The 23181-nt window shown below is 33.2% G+C and overlaps 1 protein-coding gene across 11 annotated transcripts in view; it reads left to right on the forward strand.

Annotated features, from left to right (window-relative positions):
- TFEC (transcription factor EC) overlaps positions 1-22866 on the forward strand; it is an 83216-nt gene extending 60350 nt beyond the window's left edge. For all 11 annotated transcript variants that reach the window (XM_074268236.1, XM_074268227.1, XM_074268235.1 and 8 more), the window contains 5 exons: positions 2481-2595; positions 3914-3970; positions 11383-11458; positions 21049-21196; positions 22156-22866. In XM_074268236.1, the coding sequence (XP_074124337.1) occupies positions 2481-2595; positions 3914-3970; positions 11383-11458; positions 21049-21196; positions 22156-22536 (777 nt within the window). In that variant the 3' untranslated portion in view covers positions 22537-22866. The remainder of the gene's footprint in view (positions 1-2480; positions 2596-3913; positions 3971-11382; positions 11459-21048; positions 21197-22155) is intronic.
- The last annotated feature ends 315 nt before the right edge of the window (positions 22867-23181 follow it).

A 23181-nucleotide genomic window follows, 5' to 3' on the forward strand; every position in this document is an offset into this window, starting at 1 on the left:
TAGTGAAAGAGAGAGAGACAGAGAGAGAGACAGAAAAAGGAAAGAGAGAGAGAGAGAGAGAGAGAGAGAGAGAGAGAGAGAGAGAGAGAGAGAGAGAGAGAGAGAGAGAGAGAGAGAATGTCAGTCTAATGTATGTGCTCTAGGAGAGAATTTTCAGAGAAAGGATTGAGAAGAGAGATAGGGTCTAAATATGAAGATTTGGGAGTCAGCTATGAAACAGGATAAGATCACCAAAAGAGAGAATGTAGACTAGGGCGGAGGACTCAGATCAGAGCCTCAGGCTTATACTCTTAGGGGGGAGGGAAGAGCAGGATTTGAAAGACAAAGCAAAAAAGGAGATTTTAGATAGCAAAGCCGAAGAAACAGAACTATTGGAAGAACTTTTTCACAGAAACCGAGTAACAGATCTTAGGAAAACTCACTAGATTAGGAATATGAACACCTGGAATCAAATCCTCACTCTTACCCTTACAATCTACATGATACTAATGGGTCAACTCACTCAAGTTCCATTTAACTCTAATCAATAAACATCAAACATCTAGGAAATGTTACTCTATGCTAGGCATTGTGATAAGTACAAGTTATACAAAAATGAAGCAATTCTAACTTGCAAGAACTTATATGTGTGTAATTATATTTGTGCCTAAGTATATCATACACCCAAAACTACAAAAGAGACAAGATAATGAAGCAAACTTTATTAGCCTAATCCCTAGCACATAAGAGCTATCTATGAACTTCTAAGACCTAGGGATCAAAAGTCAAACAAGAAAGATAGTTTCTGCCCTTGTATTCTAATGGGAGTAGAGGAAGGAAGTAATATAGGAAGAAGATCTTGAAAACAGGGGAGAAGGCATGAATAAAAAGTAGCATGTAATGGAGATGGACTCAATGTGATGTGCAGGGCTATATTGGGCCAGAATAAGTCCCAGAAATGGCTCTCAGCACAGAGTCTGAGGTTCTGGCAGGGAGATGGTGAATGTGATGGCCAGAGTGGAGAAAATATGCTATGGAAATGACTGGGATGTGAGGTAGACTCCTCAATACTGGCAAGATTGTAATTTAGGCAGGAAGGGTACTAGCTCTGGTGGAGATCAAAAAAAAAAAACATATGCTAAAGGGATACTTGAGCATCATGTTGGAAGTTAGAGATTTATGAGACAAGCTAAGGGCAGTGGAATTTGAATTTGCAATGTTCTAAATCGGCAATCTTCCACTCCTGCAGATTTAGGAGGCAGGACTTGTTCAACAACACAGAAAACTGGAAAAGGCTGTGGAATCTAGCAATTAAGAGACCATTGCTAATCTTTGAGAGAACAGAGAGATGAGAATAGAGTTCAGATTGCAAGGACTCATAACACAAATCAGGAATGGTGATACTGCTACAAATCAGGAATCGGAAAGAGATGGCCATTTCTTGAATTTTAGGAATGAAAGGTAGAAGGGATATGGATTGATAGCTGGAGGGAATAGATGAATTAAAGAAAGAGGCCATATCTAGTGGAATGTGGAAAGCTTACTATTTGTCCAGTTCTTGGCCCTCTAACTAAAATGAAATCTAGCTATTTAAGATGGAAATCTTGTTAACTTTCAGATCCTTCATATAAAATACAGCTTCTTTTTTTTTTTTTCTTTTTTTTTTTTTTTTTTTCAGTGCTAATCAGAGCAGATTCTAAGCATGCTTTGAAATTAATTTTCTTGGGAGTTCAAATACATGAACAGATTTTCTAAAATTGCCCTGGTATCTATTTCAAATTGAGCATAAGTAATGGCATTCCACAGAGTCATTCTTTTGGAAGTAACTTAAGTAACACAATCTTACTCTATTTGGATGGCCCATACATTTATTATAGGAAAGATGTTACCCTAGAGTTTATATGCATCTGAACTATTTATAGCAAGAAAAGTAATCCTTTCATAAACGAATATAAGTTTCATTTAACTTTAATATGTGATACTCCTTTTGATTATGAAACACTTCATAGTATTTATTTAATATTTAAATTAGCATTTAAAGTATTTAATATTTAAAAACACTTAAATAAAATATTTTTATACTTTAAATACAATAGTATTTAAATAAATTCTCCTAACAAGTCTTCCTCAGTTTTAACTTGATTTTCAATGAAGTTTCAATCTCTCTTCATGTACCTATTAATTTCTCCTAAGCTGTGATTCTTAGGTATTCTTACTTTTAGCTAGGCCATATAAACTCTCATAATACTTACAAATATTCAAGAATTCTGTTTCCAAAAGCACTAGAGCTCACTTTTAGCCTACATAATAAGCACCCATTCTCCTGGTATGTTTTAATCCTTCCAAATATTTCTATTTTATTCCTATTGGATAAAGATTTACCAAAATTTAATAAATAGAAAATTTGTTAAAACTATTTTAGAACCAGCAGTAGGGTTGATGATTTCATTAATCTATTCTGATTTTTAAAAACATTTTTCTTCCTCCTCTTCTTCACAAAGTTATCTGGAAGCATCTTGGATGTATACAATGGTGACCAAGGGATTTCACCAGTTAATATGGGACTTACTAATGCTTCCTGTCCAGGAAGTCTACCTGTGAAAAGGGAAACCCCAGGTAATATAGCAATGCTATTTTTATATCCTCTTAAAAATAGCACTAGGTCAAATGTTGATCATATATTTGATGAAACCATATGTGATGTGTGTTTGTTCCCACTACTGACATAGCCATTTAAAATAGGGAAACTCAATATGTTCTGTTCTCTCACAAGAAAGTTTTTCCACTGAAAAATCAGTTTAGTATCAGGCTGAGCTATTGATTATTTAGACACTTGTCAATCTCATACCAAGGCTATGTCACATAAAATAATCTGACAAAATTTTTTCATTTTCAACTGTATCAATGTTATATCAGAATAATATCAGATTAAAAATAATAAATTAGTGAATTAGACCAAATGATTATTTAATATCATGAACAAATGAGTTGATTTTGTTCCACTTTCCAAGTGAAGCTGCTTTCATTTGCATTTCGCCATTACACCAGATACAGAAAGAATAAGACTGAAGTTATAATCACTTTTAACTCCTAGAGCTAGAATAGAACTTAGTGTTTATCTCTTCTATTATCACATTATATTACATAGAAGGAAATGCACCCGAAGAATGTGAGTAATTTCCCCAGATTTCCTGATATTCATCTATCTCTACAAGAGCAAAAAATAGATTCTATTGATTAATAGAATCAATTCTATTGAATCAATAGAATTAAATGTTTATACTGAGTTCTTAGTTTGATGACAAATGATTAATTCTTTAGGGCATACCAATTTTTCTCACTCTGGATCCCAATGCCATAAATAGGTAAATCTTGCCTAATATAATAAATTATATCTATTTATCTACATATATCTATAAACATAGATATATGTATATATATATCTATCTATATATAAAACCTTTCAATAAAACCATTCAAAGAAAATGTGAAAATATTGTATTGAGGGTTATTTATTTAATTGAAAGAAGTTATACTTATCTAAAGAATGCTAGGAGAATGTTATTTATTAAAGAGAAGGATCTTGAAAATCAAAATTCAACTCAAGGAGATACAGAAATATAAATTTCCTTATAAAATTAGGTAATAAAATAATTATAATATCTATAAAAGCAAGAGGGAAAGGGCATCCCTGTTGGTGATTGATCTTCTGATGGCCTAGGCTTCCCATATAAAATTCTATGAATTACAATTATGACTTATTAGAAAAGTTTCAAATTTACAAATATTTAGGTGAAAAATGCCCAATTAGTGGTGTTATCTAAGTAAATATCTTTTTACTTAATTTTAAAGTCTTTTGATGTTACTAGGTATATTAAGTAAGGTTATTCAAACTAATTCAGTAGTTTGCATTAATAATATTGCTTTTGATCAGAAACAGATACCCGGGCTCTGGCAAAAGAGAGGCAAAAAAAGGACAATCATAATCTCAGTGAGTATATATTTTTTCTTAACAAATAGTTGATTAAAAAAAGATTATGTTGAACTAAAATATCATGCTGCCTTTCTAACACTCTTCATATCATATCAAGTGAATATCAATTAACTGTATAGGTTGGGCAGAGAAGAAGAGAGAAATTTGGAAACTCATTTTTTAAATGTTAATTGTTTTTACATGCAATTGAGGACAAAGTAATTTTTTTTAAAAAGTATGCTGTATAATATCAATAATTGTGTCAAAAACAGTGTTAATAAAAATTATATTAAAGGCAACTATTTTTCTATGAGAAGAGATTTAGAAAGGAAAGACCCATCATAAATAGAAGAGTAGACAAAACATTCTAAAACATTAATGAAATTATTGTGAAATAATGAGCAATTTTAATACAGAATATGTCTAAATTTTATTAAATGTGATATTCAGAATTAATATTAAGTCCTTTTCTTATACTGAAAAATTTTGCTTTCCTTTATTATTCTTTGGTCAAAAGGTGTATGTACTATGTTGTGGTTTACTAATTCAATGGTTTATATATCAATAAAATTGTCTCAAGAAAATTCCCAGTCTTTTACAGTAAGAGAAATAAGAACAGAATCTCCTCCTTCTGTTCCTGCTTCCTCTGACAATAGTAAAGATATCATATTTCTGCCCAATGTAATCCTTGCAAATGTAGCTCAGATGAATGCATATTGGTCAATTGTATCATGTAATAAATGCTTAAATGGAGAAAACAGGACAATTTGGTGTTGGAAGTTGTGCCTTTCATAACATGTCACAGGTGTACTGAGTACATAAGTTCTCAAGTGAGCATGACTAAATGAATATGAGGTCTTATTGTCCAAGCAATCAAATTCAACAAAAGGAGGAAAGAGTAAGGGCGAACTGTGTAGAGGGTGATATTTGAGCACAGATTACATATCCCTGCAATGCTTGTAGATGAGGAACCTTCCTCAACAGAGGAAATGTTGACCTCACTTCCCATGAACACATGTCTAAGGGGTCAGCAACACATTCCATAAAGAAATAAAGGACAATTGTCATAGAGCTGGGGCAATATTTGCTGCTGATGGTGCCAATATAATAAAAAACATAAGATTACCAAAATAAACTTACACTTTTAATGCTATACCAATCAAATTAGCAAAAGGATATTTTATAGAACTTGAAATAGTTTAGAAAAACAAAATGATCGAGAACATTAAGGGTAATGATGAAAAAAGTTAATGACAAAGGAGGAACAGTACTTTCAGACTTCAAACTATATATTACAAAGAAAGCAGCAGTCAGTATCCAAAACAAAATGGGTATTGGTTAAAAAAATAGGAAGAAAGGTAGTTCAATGGAACAAACTAGACAAGGAAGAATCAGAAACAATAATATTGAATAAGATAATCAGTTTTGAGTAAAGTGGAAAGACTTAGGAAACATTTCATAAACATTGCTGGGGAAACTATAAAAATTATCTTTCAGAACTAGGCTTAACCAACAATATATCCTAAATGAATAAGTGACCAAAATATTAAAGATCATAATATTTTTAAAAAAAATTATAAGAGTAGCAGATCATTCATAGTTATGGGTAATAATCAAGCAAGGGATAGAAACAATTACAAAAGATAAAATGGATAATTTCAATTATATGAAACTGAAAAGCTACCAAGGAAATTTAACTCATTAAGATAAAAAGAAAACTATTCATGTGTGTGTGGGGGAAATCTTTGTGTTAGATTTCTTTGATAAAAATAATATAAAACATATAAATAATTAGTAGCTCTTGATAGTAGAAAAAAGAAACCTAGCTTCTTACAATATTGTTTTCATACCGGATAGAATTAGCCATTATAAGTTATTTTCTAAACTAGAACAACTTAGGGAGACAAAGAGATCTTAAGATACCCAGGAGGGAGTGTATCTGAGAATATTCCCAACAAGTAGCAGTACCATGTTCAGAGACTGAAAGAGAATAATGATTGAGTACCAGAGCAGGAAGCACTGGGGCAGAAACTAGCTTAGGGTATGGTTGCCATATGGCAGCTGTCACCAACTCTCCAGTTGTGGGTAGCAGGAGTAATGGCATGCATGGGCCCCAGCTATGTATTGGGCAAAGAACAGCCTCAGAAGGAAAGGCTGCTATGTGGTTCTGTTTCCAAAAGAAAAACAAGAGACTTAATAATTAGGACAGAGGTTCCACTGTAGAGTCTGCACTTCAGTTGATCTGAACCTGCAGCCCCTCTGCAGTTAATCTCCCATCTGGGGACATGCCCACAGATAGAAACCTGGGTCAGGAACTTGCAGATCTCAGACCAGAAGGGCTTTGAGCAAACTTCCTTCTGGATCACAAGATATAAAAAGGTAGATATAAAAGGCCAAGACATTCCCTAGAAATGCATAGAGATAAGTATTAACAAATCCAGAGAAAATAAATAGGCTGAATGAATATGTAAATAAATATAAATATAATCAACCTGTAGCTGTGTGGTCAAATGAAATGAACAAATATTTCTCAAAAGAGAATTAAAAACTATTCACATCTGTATCAAAGAATGTTGCAAAGTACTAATAATAGAAGGAAATGCAAATCAAAGCAACCCTGAGTTTTACCTCATATCCTGAAAATTGGAAAAGATAAACAAAAGATGGCAAAAGTCAATATTGGAGGTGTTGTAGGGAAATAAGAATACCAATATATTATTCATAGTGATGAATTAATACGATCATTTTGGAAAGCAATTTGTAATTATGCAATGAAGTGACTGAAATGCCCGTACGCTTTTGTGAGTTTATATTCCAAAAAAGTTATTGATAAGAAGAAAGTTTTTTTATACACCAAAATATTTATAGTAGCACTTTTTATGATACCAAAGAATTGGAAACAAAATAGATACCCCTCAATTGGGGAATGGCTAAACACATTATAATATATTAATGTAATAGAATATTATTACTCTTTAGTAAGAAATGTTTAATGTCATAGAGAAAAGCATGGAAAGATCTATAGAAAAGCAATATACACAGTAACTAGAACAATGTAATCGAAAAAAGTCACACACAATCACAACAAAACACAAAAATGTTGCAAAATTATACAGAACAAGCGTGACTCTAACCAAGACATATGAGAAAATGCCCTTACCTCATTTTTTTGCAGGTCCATTAGTACTGCATATTGCCTCAGACTTTTAAAATATATTGGTCAGTCATACTAAGTTTACCTCTTTTACTTTCTTAGGCTTTAAAACATATTCTTTATTTTTTTTTAATTATAGTTTTTTATTTACAAGACATATGCATAAGTAATTTTTTAGTATTGACCCTTGCAAAACTTTCTGTTCTACTTTTTTTCCCTCCTTTCCCCCATCCCCTCCCTAGATGGCAGGTAGACCAATACAAAAACATGTCATTCTTTACATGAGAGTGTTCTCTAAATAGAGAGCAGAATACGGGGAAACTATGGTGGTATAAAAAACAAGAGACACTAACAAAAAATCTTTTTAAAAAAAATTAAATTCTGATGTAGAAGAGATGAAAAGTTTAGAAAGTCCTAAGAGTATGGGGAATGCAGACTGATTATTAACATTATAACTTTTCTCAGATAAATTTGATTGGATCTTGTACAGCTTATCAAATGAGAACAAATGTTAAGTGATTTGGAAATGTCAAATGCTAACTATCTGACTTGTAAGTGGTACATAGAAGAGAGAAACTCAAGAAGAGAAAAAAAAGTTGGAGCCTACAAATTGTGTTACTAAATGATGCTAATTGATGGTTAGAAGGGAGGAGTAGGTTGAATTACATAAAGATCTATGGATTGCTCTATAGATTGCATTGACTTCATTGTTGTACTAAGGCTTTGATGAAGGATATTCTCCTATATTATTTCATTCTGAACTGGAGCATAGTACTCAGTGGCATTAAATAGAAAGAAAGAAACAAAAAGAAAGTAGAAGCTTATGTTAAGCCAGCTGACTTATGTGTTCAATATTCATTGACTTATTCAAACTTTTTTTTTTAATAGTATCTATTTTGGTAAATGACCCAAACCATTTAATGGGAAAGAATATAATAATTTTAGGGCTATTTATAAGTTAGGGTAATTTTTTCTATTTCTTTGAAGGTCATGAGCTTGAATTTATGGGGAAAAAATATAAAGAACTTGAGTAAAGAATGGCAACTTATGGTTCAGTTCAGTATATTCAATTAAAATTTGAATTCTCTTGACTCTGGTCTTATCTTCCCTCCTCCCTTCTCTGAAGTTTATATATTATCATGGCCATTTGCAGATTCACAGAAACTCAGAATAGAGGAGGCTCCTCAACTCCTTTATAGACTCAGTCTATCCAAATTCAATTCACTCAGAAATCACATTGAAACTTATGGCCCCACCTGACATATTTGGAGCCTTTTTAAGAATGGTTTGTTTCTAGGCAAAAATCTCAGTAGACATTAGTCACAGGCACAGATGCTCCTACAACATTGAGACTCTAATGCTGATTGTTCTCTTGAATGTACTACTGGATACTACTTGAACCATGAACAAAAGTATTATACTTACCTATTTAAGAAATGGCTCTTCTTACTTTTATCTCTAACAAAAGAAAACTCATTTCTTCATCTGTTCTCAACTTGATTTAACTGCTAATTGAAATAAAAGCTCAGATCATGTTACTGAATCATCCCTATATAATTATTTTTCATCCACTAGAAAGGGACTTAATTTGAGAAATACATGGTTCCCTTATTATTACCTTTGCCTCTTAAAACAAAATCAGGTAGCCTGCTAAAAACTAGCTTTCTTCTATCTTGGCAGCTTAATTTTTTTTTCATGTTAAACATGTTAAAGTATATGTTAAATACAATATATGTATATATTTATATAGTTATCTTGTTGTACAAGAAAAATTGGATTTAGAAAGAAGGGAAAAATAACCTGGGAAGAAAAACAAAAATGCAAGCTAAGAACAACAGAAAGAGTGCAAATGCTATGTTGTAGCCCACACTCATCTCCCAGAGTTCTTTCACTGGGTGTAACTGGTTCAGTTCATAACTGCTCTATTGGAACCAATTTGGTTCATCTCATTATTGAAAATGGCCACGTCCATCAGAATTGATCCTCATATAGTATTGTTGTTGAAGTGTATAATAATCTCCTAGTTCTACTCATTTCATTTAGCAAAAGTTCATATAAGTCTCTCCAAGCCTCTCTGTATTCATCCTGCTGGTCATTATATGGAATAATATTCCAAAACCTTCATATACCATAATTTACTCAGCCATTCGCCAATTGATGGACATCCATTCAATTTCCAGTTTCTAGCCACTATAAAAAGCTAACTTATTCATACATTGGGATAAGACATATTCTTACAACACAGTGAATTTAATAAATTATTTTGAACACTGAAAATATACACATTTCACATATTAATAAAGTTATAATATATTTTCTAACATTTTTCATTCAACTTTAAAGACATACATGGATAAATAACACTGGCAACTAGGGTTCTCTTTCTAATTGATGAACAAAACTGAAATTTTACAGATCACATCCTAATAACTGATGACATTTTGTGTATAGTGATTTAAAATAATAGAATATGAAAGGACCTGAAGAGAAAAACCCATCCTAATTTTGATGCAGGAAAAAGCCTTTTTAACCAAGAACTAGATGTTAATCTTTGTTTCATATATAGGATATATGAATATACCCTATTTGTATAAGTATGAGAATGTTTGGTTATGCTAATATTTATTAGTTCAGATACACTGAAATAATTTCTTATTCAGGCTTGTCTAATTTTTCTTCTCTCAAAGTTAAGTAGTTATACTTAACCTTCCTTCAAATTGTATTCACTAGAAAAACAATGATACAAAAAGAAAAACCATAGTATTGTTTTACTTTTGGAGAAACTTTGGTGGGACACTTCTAAAGGTGAAATCCTTTAGCCCCAATTTATTTTGGAGAGTATTCTCACTAAGATAACTGATGTTCTTACAGATTTATGTTATTCTAATGTCTTCAAGAACAGATCAAAGTAATGTTAAAATGTCTTATTGATCTTCTTTGGGGAATTTGATGCATCTTTCTTTTTGTTGTTGAAGTTCTTTACTTTTTAGGATCATAGATTTAAAGAAGAAAAGTATAATTTAGCACAAATCTCCTATTTAAAAAAAAAAAACAATATTGTGAAAGTATTACTGTCTTTCCCAGAGTCCCAATTTATAAGGGAGCAGGGACAGGATTTGAACCCAAATCCTCTGCCTTCAAATCTAGCATATGTTTCATAATACACTATCCTTTGAACTCTTCTTTTCTAAGAAGCCCATCTATGATCACTGGAAGACTCAAACAGGGCCAGGATTAATTAATATTGGAAAAATCCTTTTATTCACATGATGATTATCAAGCATATGTTGTACTAGTCAGTATGAGAGACTATGAAACCAGAAGATTATAAAATCTATACTAAAGAAATTTTTAGTTAAAAAACTTAGAGTCTATTTAAAATGCTTGCAGTATATAGCTCATAACATACTTTTTCATATTTTGGAAAGTTATAAATTAAAGTTGAACCTTATATAAAAGTCATTATAATACTAGAAAAACATAACACTTCGAAATAATAAGTATTTAGATGCTCCTACTATGCAACTAGGATTTTTCTAGTTATTTTAAAGTCCTCAAAAAAAGACCACACATTCTTGCTGTTATTGTGTACTATTTATTCTTGGAGTTGGCCACTGCTTCTCTTGAACTTTATAGTCTAGTTAGTATCAATATATGTGTCAAATCATATAATCAATGCTCAAGTAGATCTATGAGCTCATCTAGGAGGGTGGTCTATCATATAACAATCCATTCTGTTAAACTCTATCTGCATCCACATCTAAGTTCATCATGGGCAACCAGCCTCATATTTTAGGGTTCTTCCTCACTCCTTTTAATATTGTGAATACATCAGTGGTAATGATTAGTTCTCATTCTCATCACATGACTTGTTTTTTGGTTCACATTTTTTGGAAAACAGCTCTCTTTCTCAGTTGTTACTCCTTATGGTGTTGCTGTCTTCTCAACTCTACCACACATTTCTCATATGTTTGTATGTGTATATACTCATTCACATATACACACAAAGAAAAAACTAATGTGGGTGTAGGCTGCACAGGTATACACACACGAAAAAGGAAAAATTCGCTTTGGGGATCCTAAAATAATGCAGTATCAGGATCTTTCTGGTTCTAGAACAATGGCATGCATTTATTTTTTTTTCGTCTATAATATTTTAATGACTAAAATGTAATCTTTCCCTACTGTTTTTAGAGATATTCAAAAAAAGTTTACATCTAGTCACAATTCCACTGTGCTTTAATGAGAATAATCAATAATGTTTCTTTTCTAATAGTTGAAAGAAGAAGAAGGTACAATATTAATTACCGAATCAAGGAGCTTGGCACTCTTATTCCAAAGTCTAATGATCCGTGAGTTCAACAATCATTTCTATAATAATGTCTATGGTTTCAATACTGGGAAAAAAATGGAAGAACCAATGACTAGGAAACTAGGTGGTTCAAGGAAAAGATAAGGATATTACTGAAACACATTTTTAAAAATCCTTTCCAGGCTGACATCTATTAATGGTCAAAGCCATCATTGAGACTTGTTTTATAAGTAGGTTGTTTCCTTCTAGGTCTTAACTAATTCCTATATGGCATCATCATGTTGGTCCGAGGGGAAAGATCAAATGCTATTCAGAAGAAGGACTGATTTAGCCTGTTTAATAGTTATTCTGGACATCAACACATAATAATGTTGGGCTATTTGGTATAAACCTTAATTGTCTAATTGTCTCAAAGACCTGGAGATATAACAGGGAGAAAAGCTATTTTAAAAATTTTATTTTTCCTAGTAAATTTATTTATTTTTAATACACATTACTTTATGAATCATGTTGGGAGGAAAAATCCAGCACAAAAGGGAAAAACCCACAGGAGAGATTAAAAAAAAACAGAAAAAAGAAGTAAACATAGCATGTTGATTTACATTCAGTTTCCTCAGTTCTTTTTCTGGAGGCAGATGGCATTTTCTGTCCAAAGTCTATGAGGATTGCTTTGGATCACTGAACCACTGAGAAGAACTGAGTCTTTCATCGTTAATCATTACACATTCTTGCTGTTATTGTGTACTATTTATTCCTGGTTCTGCTTGTTTTGCTCAGTCTCAGTTCATATAAATCTTTCCAGGACTTTCTAAAAATCAATTTGTTCATCATGTTTTATAGAACAATAATATTCCATTACCTTCATATTCCACAACTTGTTCAACCATTCCCCAGTTTACAGGCATCTATTCATTTTCTTATTCTTTGTTACCACAAAAAGTGCTTCTAAAAACATGAAAAGTTATTATTTATCTAGGTTTAACTCCTACAGTTCAAACATTGAGGGAAAGTTTTAAAGTTTGTGGAATAATATAGGCAGACCCTGGTTGAAGCTGAATGTTTGGTTCTCAGCAATCCAAGAAGCCTTTATTGAATGAAGTCTTTAATATTCAAATAATTGTATTGTATTTACATATCTAGTTTTGGGAAGCTATCAATGCAAATCCTTTGAAGGTGTTACATAAATGAGTTTACTGCATGCTACTGTTGGATTATAAGACTAAGAAACTGGATTAATTTTACAATTACCAACATGTAAAGCATGTACAGATTTAAGGTCTATCAATTCACTTTTGAAATACTTTTCCTTTGAGATCCTGCTTAGATGTCCCCTCTTCTATTAAGTCTTCCCCAATCATAATAGCTAAAAGTAATCTCTGCCTCCTTCAATTTCTTTTTATTAAAAACAAAAACCAAAAAACTTTATATGGATCTTTTTTCTCCCATCAAATTCTATGTTAAATTGTAATTATCTGTCTTTATATGCTATACCCTTTCCTTATCCATTTGAATGAAAGCTTTTTGAGTATAGGAATTGTTAAAATTTTTCACATTTTTTTTCTTACACCTAATCTAATGATTTGTCCTTAATAAATATTTATTGAATCTAAGTGTACTCAAAGAAAATGCATAAAAAACCCATTACCACTAGAACTAATGAAAACTTTAATAAAAATTAATATTAGCTAATTAATAGAATATGAAATTGGGTTATAGCATTTTGATTTGGAAAAGCTACCATGGGTCATCTAGTCTTAGTGAGTCTCAGAGAAGATAAGTGATTTCTGTAAAATTATATTGGCTTTTAATTCAAAGCCCCTTTCCATTATGTCACATTCTTTATAGTTGCTAAATGTTCCTGTCTCTTACTTTATCATTGTTTTTGTTTGTTTCTTCTGGGTTCTCAAACAAATCAGAAAGTATAGGAGAAATACAAAACTACATGATGGGAACATTAGGTTCAATTTAAAATAGATTTACAGATGGGCAGGAAGGAAAGTAGACTAACATATGATAACATGAGGGGTCCTATCAATATTGGTTCAAACTCATTTTGTGAAATATGAATATATAGAAATATATGCTTGAACAGGATGTTAATATCACATGACTGGGTGTATGTATCTTTCAATTTTTGAAGAAAAATAATTTATTAGTTCTATTGCATGTTATATGCAGGCATTATTTTTTAGTTTAATATAAATGTATTGATTATATCCTTATAGACACAATATGTAAACCGAGGCTCAGGCTTTTAAGAGTCCACCTATTTTAGCTTCAAATATTTCTTTTGCTTTAGAGAGGTAATGTGAATAGCAAATAGAGAGCCTAACTGGGAAGAGCTGTATTAAAAATCTATCTCTAGTACATATTGGCTGTTCCAACCTGGGCAAGCTACTTGTTGGTAATTGAATGCTAAATTTAAAGGGTGCTGAACACACTTGAAGGCTTTTAGCAACACAGAAACAACAAAGCTTAGCACTAGGCAGAATAATTAGTTAAAATAGGAAGCAACCCAGCACTTTTTGTGATAGCCAAAAATTGGAAAGTAGGTGGCCACCAACTGGGGAATGGCTAATTAAGTTGTGACATGTGAATATAATAGAATGGAAAGAAATGACCTTTGTAATGATTATAGAGAAGATTGGAAAGATCTATATGCATTGATGCAGAATGAAAAACCAAGAAAACAATACACAGTAATAATAATAATGATAATGATAATACAGCTAAAAGTTATATAGCATTTTACAAATATTATTTCATTTGTTCCTCACAAAAACCCTAGGATGCAGGTGCTATTATTATCTTCATTTTACAGATGAGGAAACTGAGGCAAGTAGAGAGATTAAGTAACTGGCTCTCATCACAAGCTAGTACATGTCAGAGGCTGGACGTGAATTCAGGTGTTCCTGACTCTAGAAGTCATGTTTTATCCACTATGCCAATTGTAACTATCCCTGCACTGCCACAATGTAAATGGGAAGAACTATACAACAAAAAATTTTAAAATGCACGTAACAAAATGATCAAAAATAAAGAAGTCAAATGAAGAGATGTCAGATGGCACCCCCAATCCATAGGAGTATTGTATATTTTTTCCATGTATCTATCACTTGTCCTAATTTTTTTTCTTTTTTTTTTAAAGAGAAAATTTTTCTAAAAAATGCTATCTTGATTCTAGAGGGAAGATAGTGAAAAGATACTTAGGATAACTATGGTAAGAGACAGAAGACATCACTAAAAAATTATCAAAAAAATTTTAAAAGGAAGCTACCAAGTGAGGATTGTGGTGAACATCTCTTCTCTTGCCTCTCCACTAAATCACAGTCTGCCCAGAAATAACCTTGAGGCTCTGATGTCTCTCATCATCACAGCAGATCTGAAAGCACACTTTATAGAGAATGCAATCTGTGATACCCCTCTGACGTCGATTGTAATACTTTTATCAGGTCAAAAAAAATCTTCTAGTTATATTACAAGATCCTCATAGCCTCATCTGAAGTTGTATTGGAAGCAATGGTAAAATTTCCCCATGTTAATAGGGAGGGGAAATAAGAAAAGTCTGACTGTAAAAGAGAGGAATAATGCTTCTCCTCTAGGTTTTAATAAGTATGAATTCATTTATTATTTTCTAGCTACTATTTTGATTACTTTGAAAAGGCAGAAGGAATAGAGAATGAGGTGGGGAAGAAACAGCTTCCTAAAGAGGAAGCTCAGTGAGGACATGGCCAGGAAACCTAGGCCCCAGTGGAACTGCGATCAGATGGTAGTATGTGATTCAAGACTGCCTACTAATTTTATAATTTTGCTTAGCTTGTTCAAGCCTCTGCCTATATTTAGTAGTTTTTATTTTTTATTATAGTGATAATTACTTTTTTTATTATAGCTTTTTATTTACAAAACATATGCATGGGTAATTTTTCAACATTGACAATTGCAAAACCTTTTGTTCCAACTTTTCTTCTCCTTCCCTCGACCCCCTCCTCCAGATGGCAGGTTGACCAATACATGTTAAATATGTTAGAGTATAAGTTAAATACAATATATGTGTACATGTCCATACAGTTATTGTACTGTACAAAAAGAATCAGACTTCAAAATAGTGTACAATTAGCCTGTGAAGGAAATAAAAAATGCAGGTGGACAAAAATAGAGGGATTGGGAATTCTAGGTAGTGGTTCATAGTCATCTCCCAGAATCCTTTCGCTGGGCGTAGCTGGTTCAGTTCATTACTGCTCTATTAGAACTGATTTGGTTCATCTCATTGTTGAAGAGAGCCACATCCATCAGAATTGATCATCACATAGTATTGTTGTTGAAGTATATAATGATCTCCTGGTCCTGCTCATTTCACTCAGCATCAGTTCATATAAGTCTCTCCAGGCCTTTCTGAAATCCTCCTGTTGGTCATTTCTTACAGAACAATAATATTCCATAATATTCATATACCATAATTTATTCAGCCATTCTCCAATTGATGGGCATCCACTCTGTTTCCAGTTTCTAGCCACTACAAAGAGGGCTGCCACAAACATACTTGCGCATACAGGTCCCTTTCCTTTCTTTAAAATCTCTTTGGGATATAAGACCAGTAGTAACATTGCTGGATCAAAGGGTATGCACAGTGTGGTAACTTTTTGAGCATAGTTCCAAATCATTTTCCAGAATGGTTGGATTCTTTCACAACTCCACCAACAATGTATCAGTGTCCCAGTTTTCCGACAGCCCCTCCAACATTCATCATTATTTGTTCCTGTCATCTTAGCCAATCTGACAGGTGTGTAGTGGTATCTCAGAGTTGTCTTAATTTGCATTTCTCTGATTAATAATGACTTGGAGTATCTTTTCATATGGTAGAAATAGTTTCAATTTCTTCATCTGAGAATTGTCTGTTCATATCCTTTGATATTGGCTTTTTTTTTAATTTAAATAAAGATAGTTTCCAGTATTCTCCTTTGAGAAACCTGGTGTTCCAAAATTTTCTCCCTCCTTCCCTTTCTTTCCCCTCTTCAAGACAGCAAACAATCCACAATATTTAAGTATTATGACAGTCAAGGATAAGGTAGGGCAAAACAGTGAACATATTTTATCTTAGAGAAAAAGGTCACTGCCAGCCAAGTGTTTATTAAATGCTTACAATATATAGGCCAGTCACTATTCTAAATAGTGTGAATATAAAAGACAAAAACATAATCCCCATCCTTGTGGAGCTTCCATTCTAATGGGAAAGACAATGTGCAAGCAACTATATATTTATATACATATAAGACAGATACAGGCTACATTGAAGGCACCTCAGAAGGAAAACATTAATATTAATGGGGCTGAGGAAAGACTCTGTGTACAGATGGGATTTTAGCTGAATTTTGAGGGAATCCAGGAGATAGAGTTAAGGAAGAAGAGCAATTAGTCATGGGGGACAGAGTCAGGTGTGAGAAAAGGTAAGAAGGCAGGTGTTACAGGGTCATAGAATATATGGAGGGGTGAAGAGAGTGATGCATTTCTGTTTATTGGACATCTTCATTGGCTGTGTGCCTCTGGCACCTCTAACCCCACATATACACTCATTAACTTTTTCCCGTCTCAAGTTCCTACTCTTCGATTTCCCTATTTCTACTCCCTAAACCATAACTATATCCATCCCCTGATCAAAAACTTTCAATGGTGTTCTGCTATCTACCGAATCCAAGTCATTATTAATCAGAGAAATGCAAATTCAGACTCTATTCTGTCATCTAAAACCTTTCATGCTTCCCAAACTACCTCTCCAGCACCCTTCACATATATTGATGTGTATGTGTGTGTGTATGCACACATATATATGCACATACATATATATACATACATATTTAAATATATATATGTAATAATATGTAAATATACACATACACCTATCTACCTATGTACACACACACACACACACACACACACACACACACACACACACACTCCTGTGATTTTGTTGGTGTAGAGAGTGCCCAGTGGAGAACTTCTAACCTTGTTTGCAATCTCAAGTGGAATGGACAGCCAGGTAACACAATGAATAGAATATGGGCCTTGAGCAAGAAAAACCAGTTCAAATCTGGCCTTAGATATTTGCTAGCAGTCCAGGGACAAATCACTTAATCCTGTTTGCCTCAGTTTTCTTCTCTGTAAAGTGAGCTGAAGAAGGAAGTGCAAACCATTCCAGTATCTCTGCCAAGAAAATTTGAAACAGGATCATGAAGAGTCAGAGATGACAAAAACAACCACCACAGGGGAGTGAGTTACCTGGAGCACTGTTGGATAAAATGATTTTCTGGAAGGTCATCAGGGCAGTATGTATCAGAGGGAGGGATTAAATCTAGGTTTTCTGGACTGTAAGACCAGTTTTCTATGCACTAAGCCATACTGCTTTTTTGGGGTACATATTATCTTTTATAAGTAGAGGAATCAAAGGTCAGAAAAATTATGACTTGCCAATGAGCCAACATCTGAACTGAAATTTTTGACTCTAAAGAACAGTGCAATTGCATGGTATCATATAATGATGTGAATATCTCTTTGATATTTCATTGGAAAGAAAACATGGAATTACAAGCGGAAAAACGTAGGTGAGAAATACAACATGGGTAAAAATATATCACAAAATAGTACTTTTACCAATGAGAAAGCTGCTTGACAATCTCTCTGCCACCTAAACTTATCACATAAGAGCTATCCTACCCAAAATCAATCTTTAGGGATGCCCCCCTCCCATAATTGTTATTTTCTCAATTCATTTAAATAACGGCAAAGTTAAAAAAAATCCTCATTAGTGTACTTGTTGGTTTTTCCTCATAACACTAAACAATCAACATCATGTGTACATTACTAAATTGGTTAGTTCAAATCTATAAAATTGATTTATTTTCCCTGGATTGTCTTTATGAATGATTTTAGTTTCAGGTTTTTATTTAAAATGGGAGTTGCTGTGGCAGGAATGAGACCATACTTATAAATCTTGAAAAACATTTTAACTTCTGTAGGGGGTCGGGGAGAAGATGTTTATTTTTTTAAAATGTTCCTGGGATAGTTATTTATGCCTAGTTCTGATGATCATCCTGAGCCATCATTTTAGAAAAGACATGGTATTATAGAACAATCAGGTTCGCTCACTGGTTACAAGTTACTAGCAACATTGTAGTAGCTCAAAAGAAACACAAGCTAGGCAAATTTGGAATCATCTCCACTCTAGATATTCATGTGTACTGTTTGTGCCCAACCGATGGGGGCGAGTCTTCTGAGGGCATAATGGTCTGATTAACAACAGAAGGTCACATCGTACCCTGAACAACATGGTAATGTCATTTTGATCCTTGTCCAGAAAGGACAATCTCCAACTAACTGATAGTTTAAAATTCCCTTAAGTTACAGGTGAAGATTGCTTAAACAAATTGAAAAATCCTATAGTTTTTTTCTTTTTTTAAAGAAAGGTATGTCATGGATTAACCCAATTCTAAAAGTTAGCATTTTTGAAACTATTTTATAAGGGCTAACCTTTTAATAAAGTGAAGATAAGAACTATCTATAATTCTTATCCACAGTTATATAGTTCCTACCACTATTTTGAAAGCCTTATTTAGATCTAAATCATGGAATATAACATCTCTGCATTAGCAAAGGAGATTTTTTTTTTAATGTAGGAAAAGGAAGATGATTCCATAGTTATCATTTTGTGGCTTCTCCGCTCACAGTAACATGTTTAGGTCTGGAGTCGATTATGTCTTTCAACCACATACATGGCTATGTAGCGTAAAAGTGGCCATTATTCCCTTATTAGGTAATAGCTTCCAAGATGGAAAGGACCTTACAACCATCTGGTCCCATGTGTTCATTTTATTAAAAAGTAAAAGGAAACTAGAGGAGGTTAAGTGCTTTGTCCACGATCACACAGATAGCATCAAGTGGCAGGAATGAAATACCAACCCAGATCTTTGGGACATGAGCTCATTTTGCTTAGTACTGTGATGTTCACCTCTACTACCAACTAAGAATGTGGAAGTGTCAATGTGGTGAGACCAAAAGATAACTGTGCTTCTAAAAAAGAAGTAACCGAAATTGTGGCTTCCCCTCACGCCTTTATAGAGGGCACATTCCCAGTGCATCTGTGTAGAAGGAGTCATTTGACTTTCACATAACTTTTGGTATTTTTTAAAAAAATATTTTCCTTTGTGCAAAAATCACTGGTTACAGATTATCTTTACAGAATACACAAATCATTCATTTGCATTCATCCTACATATGACCTCTCACCTCCACCGACTATACATGATGTGTCAGTGTGATTCATATATATATATATATATATATATATATATATATATATATATATATATATATATATATATAATCTCTGGGAGTGAAATCTAGCATGTTTCAAAAAAACAGGCATTGAAGGAAATCAGGTTTTATTCTGTTATTGTCTTATTTATTTATGCTGCATTGAAAAAAATCCCTACTCCCTATCAGCTAGAAATCCAGTAAATATTTTCATTAGATCTGCTTACAATGATACTTAAGGAATACCTACATTCTAGAGCATACATGAAAATACTCATCTGGCATTGACTCTACTGATAGATGTTCTCAGGAATTAAAATCTATGGTCTGTTCTATGTTTTCAGATTTGGAATTTCTTCTGTAATAAAACTATATGTGTTTTAATAAAATGTACATTTCTTTCATGCAAACCTGAAAGATTAACAGGAAGTGAGAAGCAGGGCATTTTAGTGGAAAGCAAATTGGTCTAGGAATCAGGAAGCCATGGTTTTAATGCTACTTCTGTCACTAATTAATGTACTTGACCTTGGACAAGTCATAACCTTGCTGGGTCCCAGGTTTCTCATCTGTAGATGAAGCATGGACAAGCTAAGCTAATCTATGCCCCTGATTGCTCTAGAATTCCATGGTTTTATGTCCATTGTGTTTATATCATTTAACCTTTCAAAATATCTGATCTCAAATAAGCACCTAGCATTTTCAACCATTTTTCTGCATTTCATAAGGAAAGTTTTGCTAAATCATTAAAAAAAAGTTTTGCTTTATTAGTGATATAATACTAAATCACTAAACTGTATGGTTTGTCTATTCCGCAATCAATGAGGATCAGCACTTGTATGGACCTTTTTTTAATTATTTTTTTTCCTAACCAGCATAAAAGCAACCTTATTAGAAAGTCAGGTAAAAAGAGTAGTATATTTGAAATGATCTTAAAAAATTTAGGCTTAAGTCCTCAGTAATGTACATTTCCCAGTTCATTAATGCAGAAATACTGCACATAGATTTTAATCTTAGAGTTAATAATAAAAGCAATTTTCACTAAAAATATAAAAACTGTAATGGTAGAATCATGATATTGCATTTAGCTCTCCCACAAAAAGTCACTTTATTACTTTCTTTTGACACTTATTTTCATTCAGGGATTAATTTTACTATATAAGGGCTTCTTAACTATTCTATTAAAATTTCTATTCAGAAGCAATAATATCTAAGAGTGAATAATAGTCATGTAAATCATTATTTCATATTAATGTAAAAGATTTTGTAAGTTCTTATGAATTCTGCTGACATGCACAATTGTGAAAAGGTTATCTCTACATTCCGCAGTGATATGCGCTGGAACAAAGGAACTATTTTAAAAGCATCAGTGGAGTACATCAAGTGGCTACAAAAAGAACAACAGAGAGCCCGAGAATTAGAACACAGGCAGAAGAAATTAGAGCTGGTTAACCGACAGCTTCTACTTCGAATTCAGGTTTTTATAAGAATGTTGCCATGAACCGCGAAGCTTATGCACCATTTTCCTGTCATCAGTTTTATTCATTGGCCTCATTTATATTTTTTTCTTATTCACTTTTTTCCCCTTCTCTCTGAAGGACAATTTGAAATGTCTTTGCAAATTCATAGACCAGATTATTTCAGTTGGTTTTTGGTTATAAAATCCAAAATCATATGACCTTAAAGAGAGAATATACATCCATCCATACATCCATGTGTATGTACATATGTGTATGTGTATGCATCTGGAGAACTAATTACAAAATTTTAGGAATATGTGACCTATCCCATTCACAATATATTTCCAAAAGACACACATGCAAAGTGCAGGTGTATGTATTATACTAAGTAGCACATTAATTTCTCAAAATGATATTGGACACTAAATTCTTTCCCCTCTCTTTTTCCTTTAGTAATATTCCTATATTTTGTTTTGCCTGAGGGTATGTTGTGCCAGGCAATATTAAGTCACTCATCACCTGTACATGTGGCACAAGGTACAAGAATATTGATTTTCATAATTCTTACTCCTCAAGGTTTTTTCCCTTCCCCTTAAGATGGCATGCATATTGCCAGGCAAAGTACTTGCTAGCTTTATGTGAAACTGTCCAGGACTGTTACCGATTTTTCTATAACCCTCTGAGAGGCTCTGGTAATATGGGACTGTCTCATATTCCTAGGGATTCCAGGGAACAACAGGAATGGTGAGAAAAAGGGAGATGAATATGTTTCTTCTTTTCTTTTCTTTTTTGTTTAGAAATAGACTGGTTTTTATCATGGGGGGGACAGAATTATAATTTTTAATAGTGATTATGTTTAATAGCATAATAGTTCAAATTATGAAAACCTATTCATCATGAGGGTCTCATTGTGGGGAGCATTACATTGTGACACTTACTTTCAAAGTACTTACTGAATTTTCATTTCAAACTACAGGAACTGGAAATACAGGCTCAGGCACATGGCCTGCCAATCATATCTTCACACAGTGCAATTGATTTGGCTGCCCATACCACCAATCATCATACATATCCAGAGGAAAAATCAGGAGATTATTCCCAAGAACTGACTCTGGCTCAGGGATCAAGACCTGACCTCTGTGATGGATCTATGGCTTTTTCTTATCCCTTGTCACACTTTACTGATTTATCATTTAGCGCTGCCTTGAAAGAAGAACAAAGATTGGATCATATATTATTGGATGATTCAATATCTCCATTTGGAACAGATCCTTTGCTATCTGCGACTTCACCTACAGTATCCAAAGAGAGCAGTAGGAGAAGTAGTTTTAGTACAGATGATGGAGATGAGCTATAAGAAACAAACAGACAAAAAAACCCTGAACAAACCCAATCTTCACATTGGGAAGAAATTCTCTGCTGGTGCTATGCAATTTTGCTCTGAACCCGGTATATTGCTGAGGCTTAATTTTTGTAACAGAGTAAATTGTTCATGGCAAACTGGGTTTTGGGGAGTGTTGCAGCTAAGGAAGAGACTGCTTGAAGATGCAAAATTAAGTTGGAGAAATATCTTTGGCTAACGTTACCTAATACCTAATTTGCATGGATAACTTCTTTCTGTGTGCAGTTTTCAACCAATATTGAAATGGTTCCCAGGAATGTGTGAAAATCATATGTAAAAAATAAACCGAATATGGACTTCTACTTTGGAATTAGCCCTGCACTGAAGTTTGGAAGTAGAAACTGAACTAAGTGCTTATGGACACAATCAATTACATTCAGTGAAAACAACAAAGTCATTGATTTCAATTTTGTCCATTCTCCAACCTTAAAAAAAAAAATCAGTTTATGAGCAACAAGATTGACAGATTTATGGTTCATTGGCTCCCCCTTGCCCTCTGGTGGACATGCTAATGAGAACCCACAGCCAAATGGAGGCATATTACAAAATGGAACATCTGCCCCTGGATAATTAGAATTAAATCTACAGTAAACACTGGAT

This window comes from Sminthopsis crassicaudata, chromosome 5, assembly GCF_048593235.1.
Source record: "Sminthopsis crassicaudata isolate SCR6 chromosome 5, ASM4859323v1, whole genome shotgun sequence".
NCBI lineage: Eukaryota > Metazoa > Chordata > Mammalia > Dasyuromorphia > Dasyuridae > Sminthopsis > Sminthopsis crassicaudata.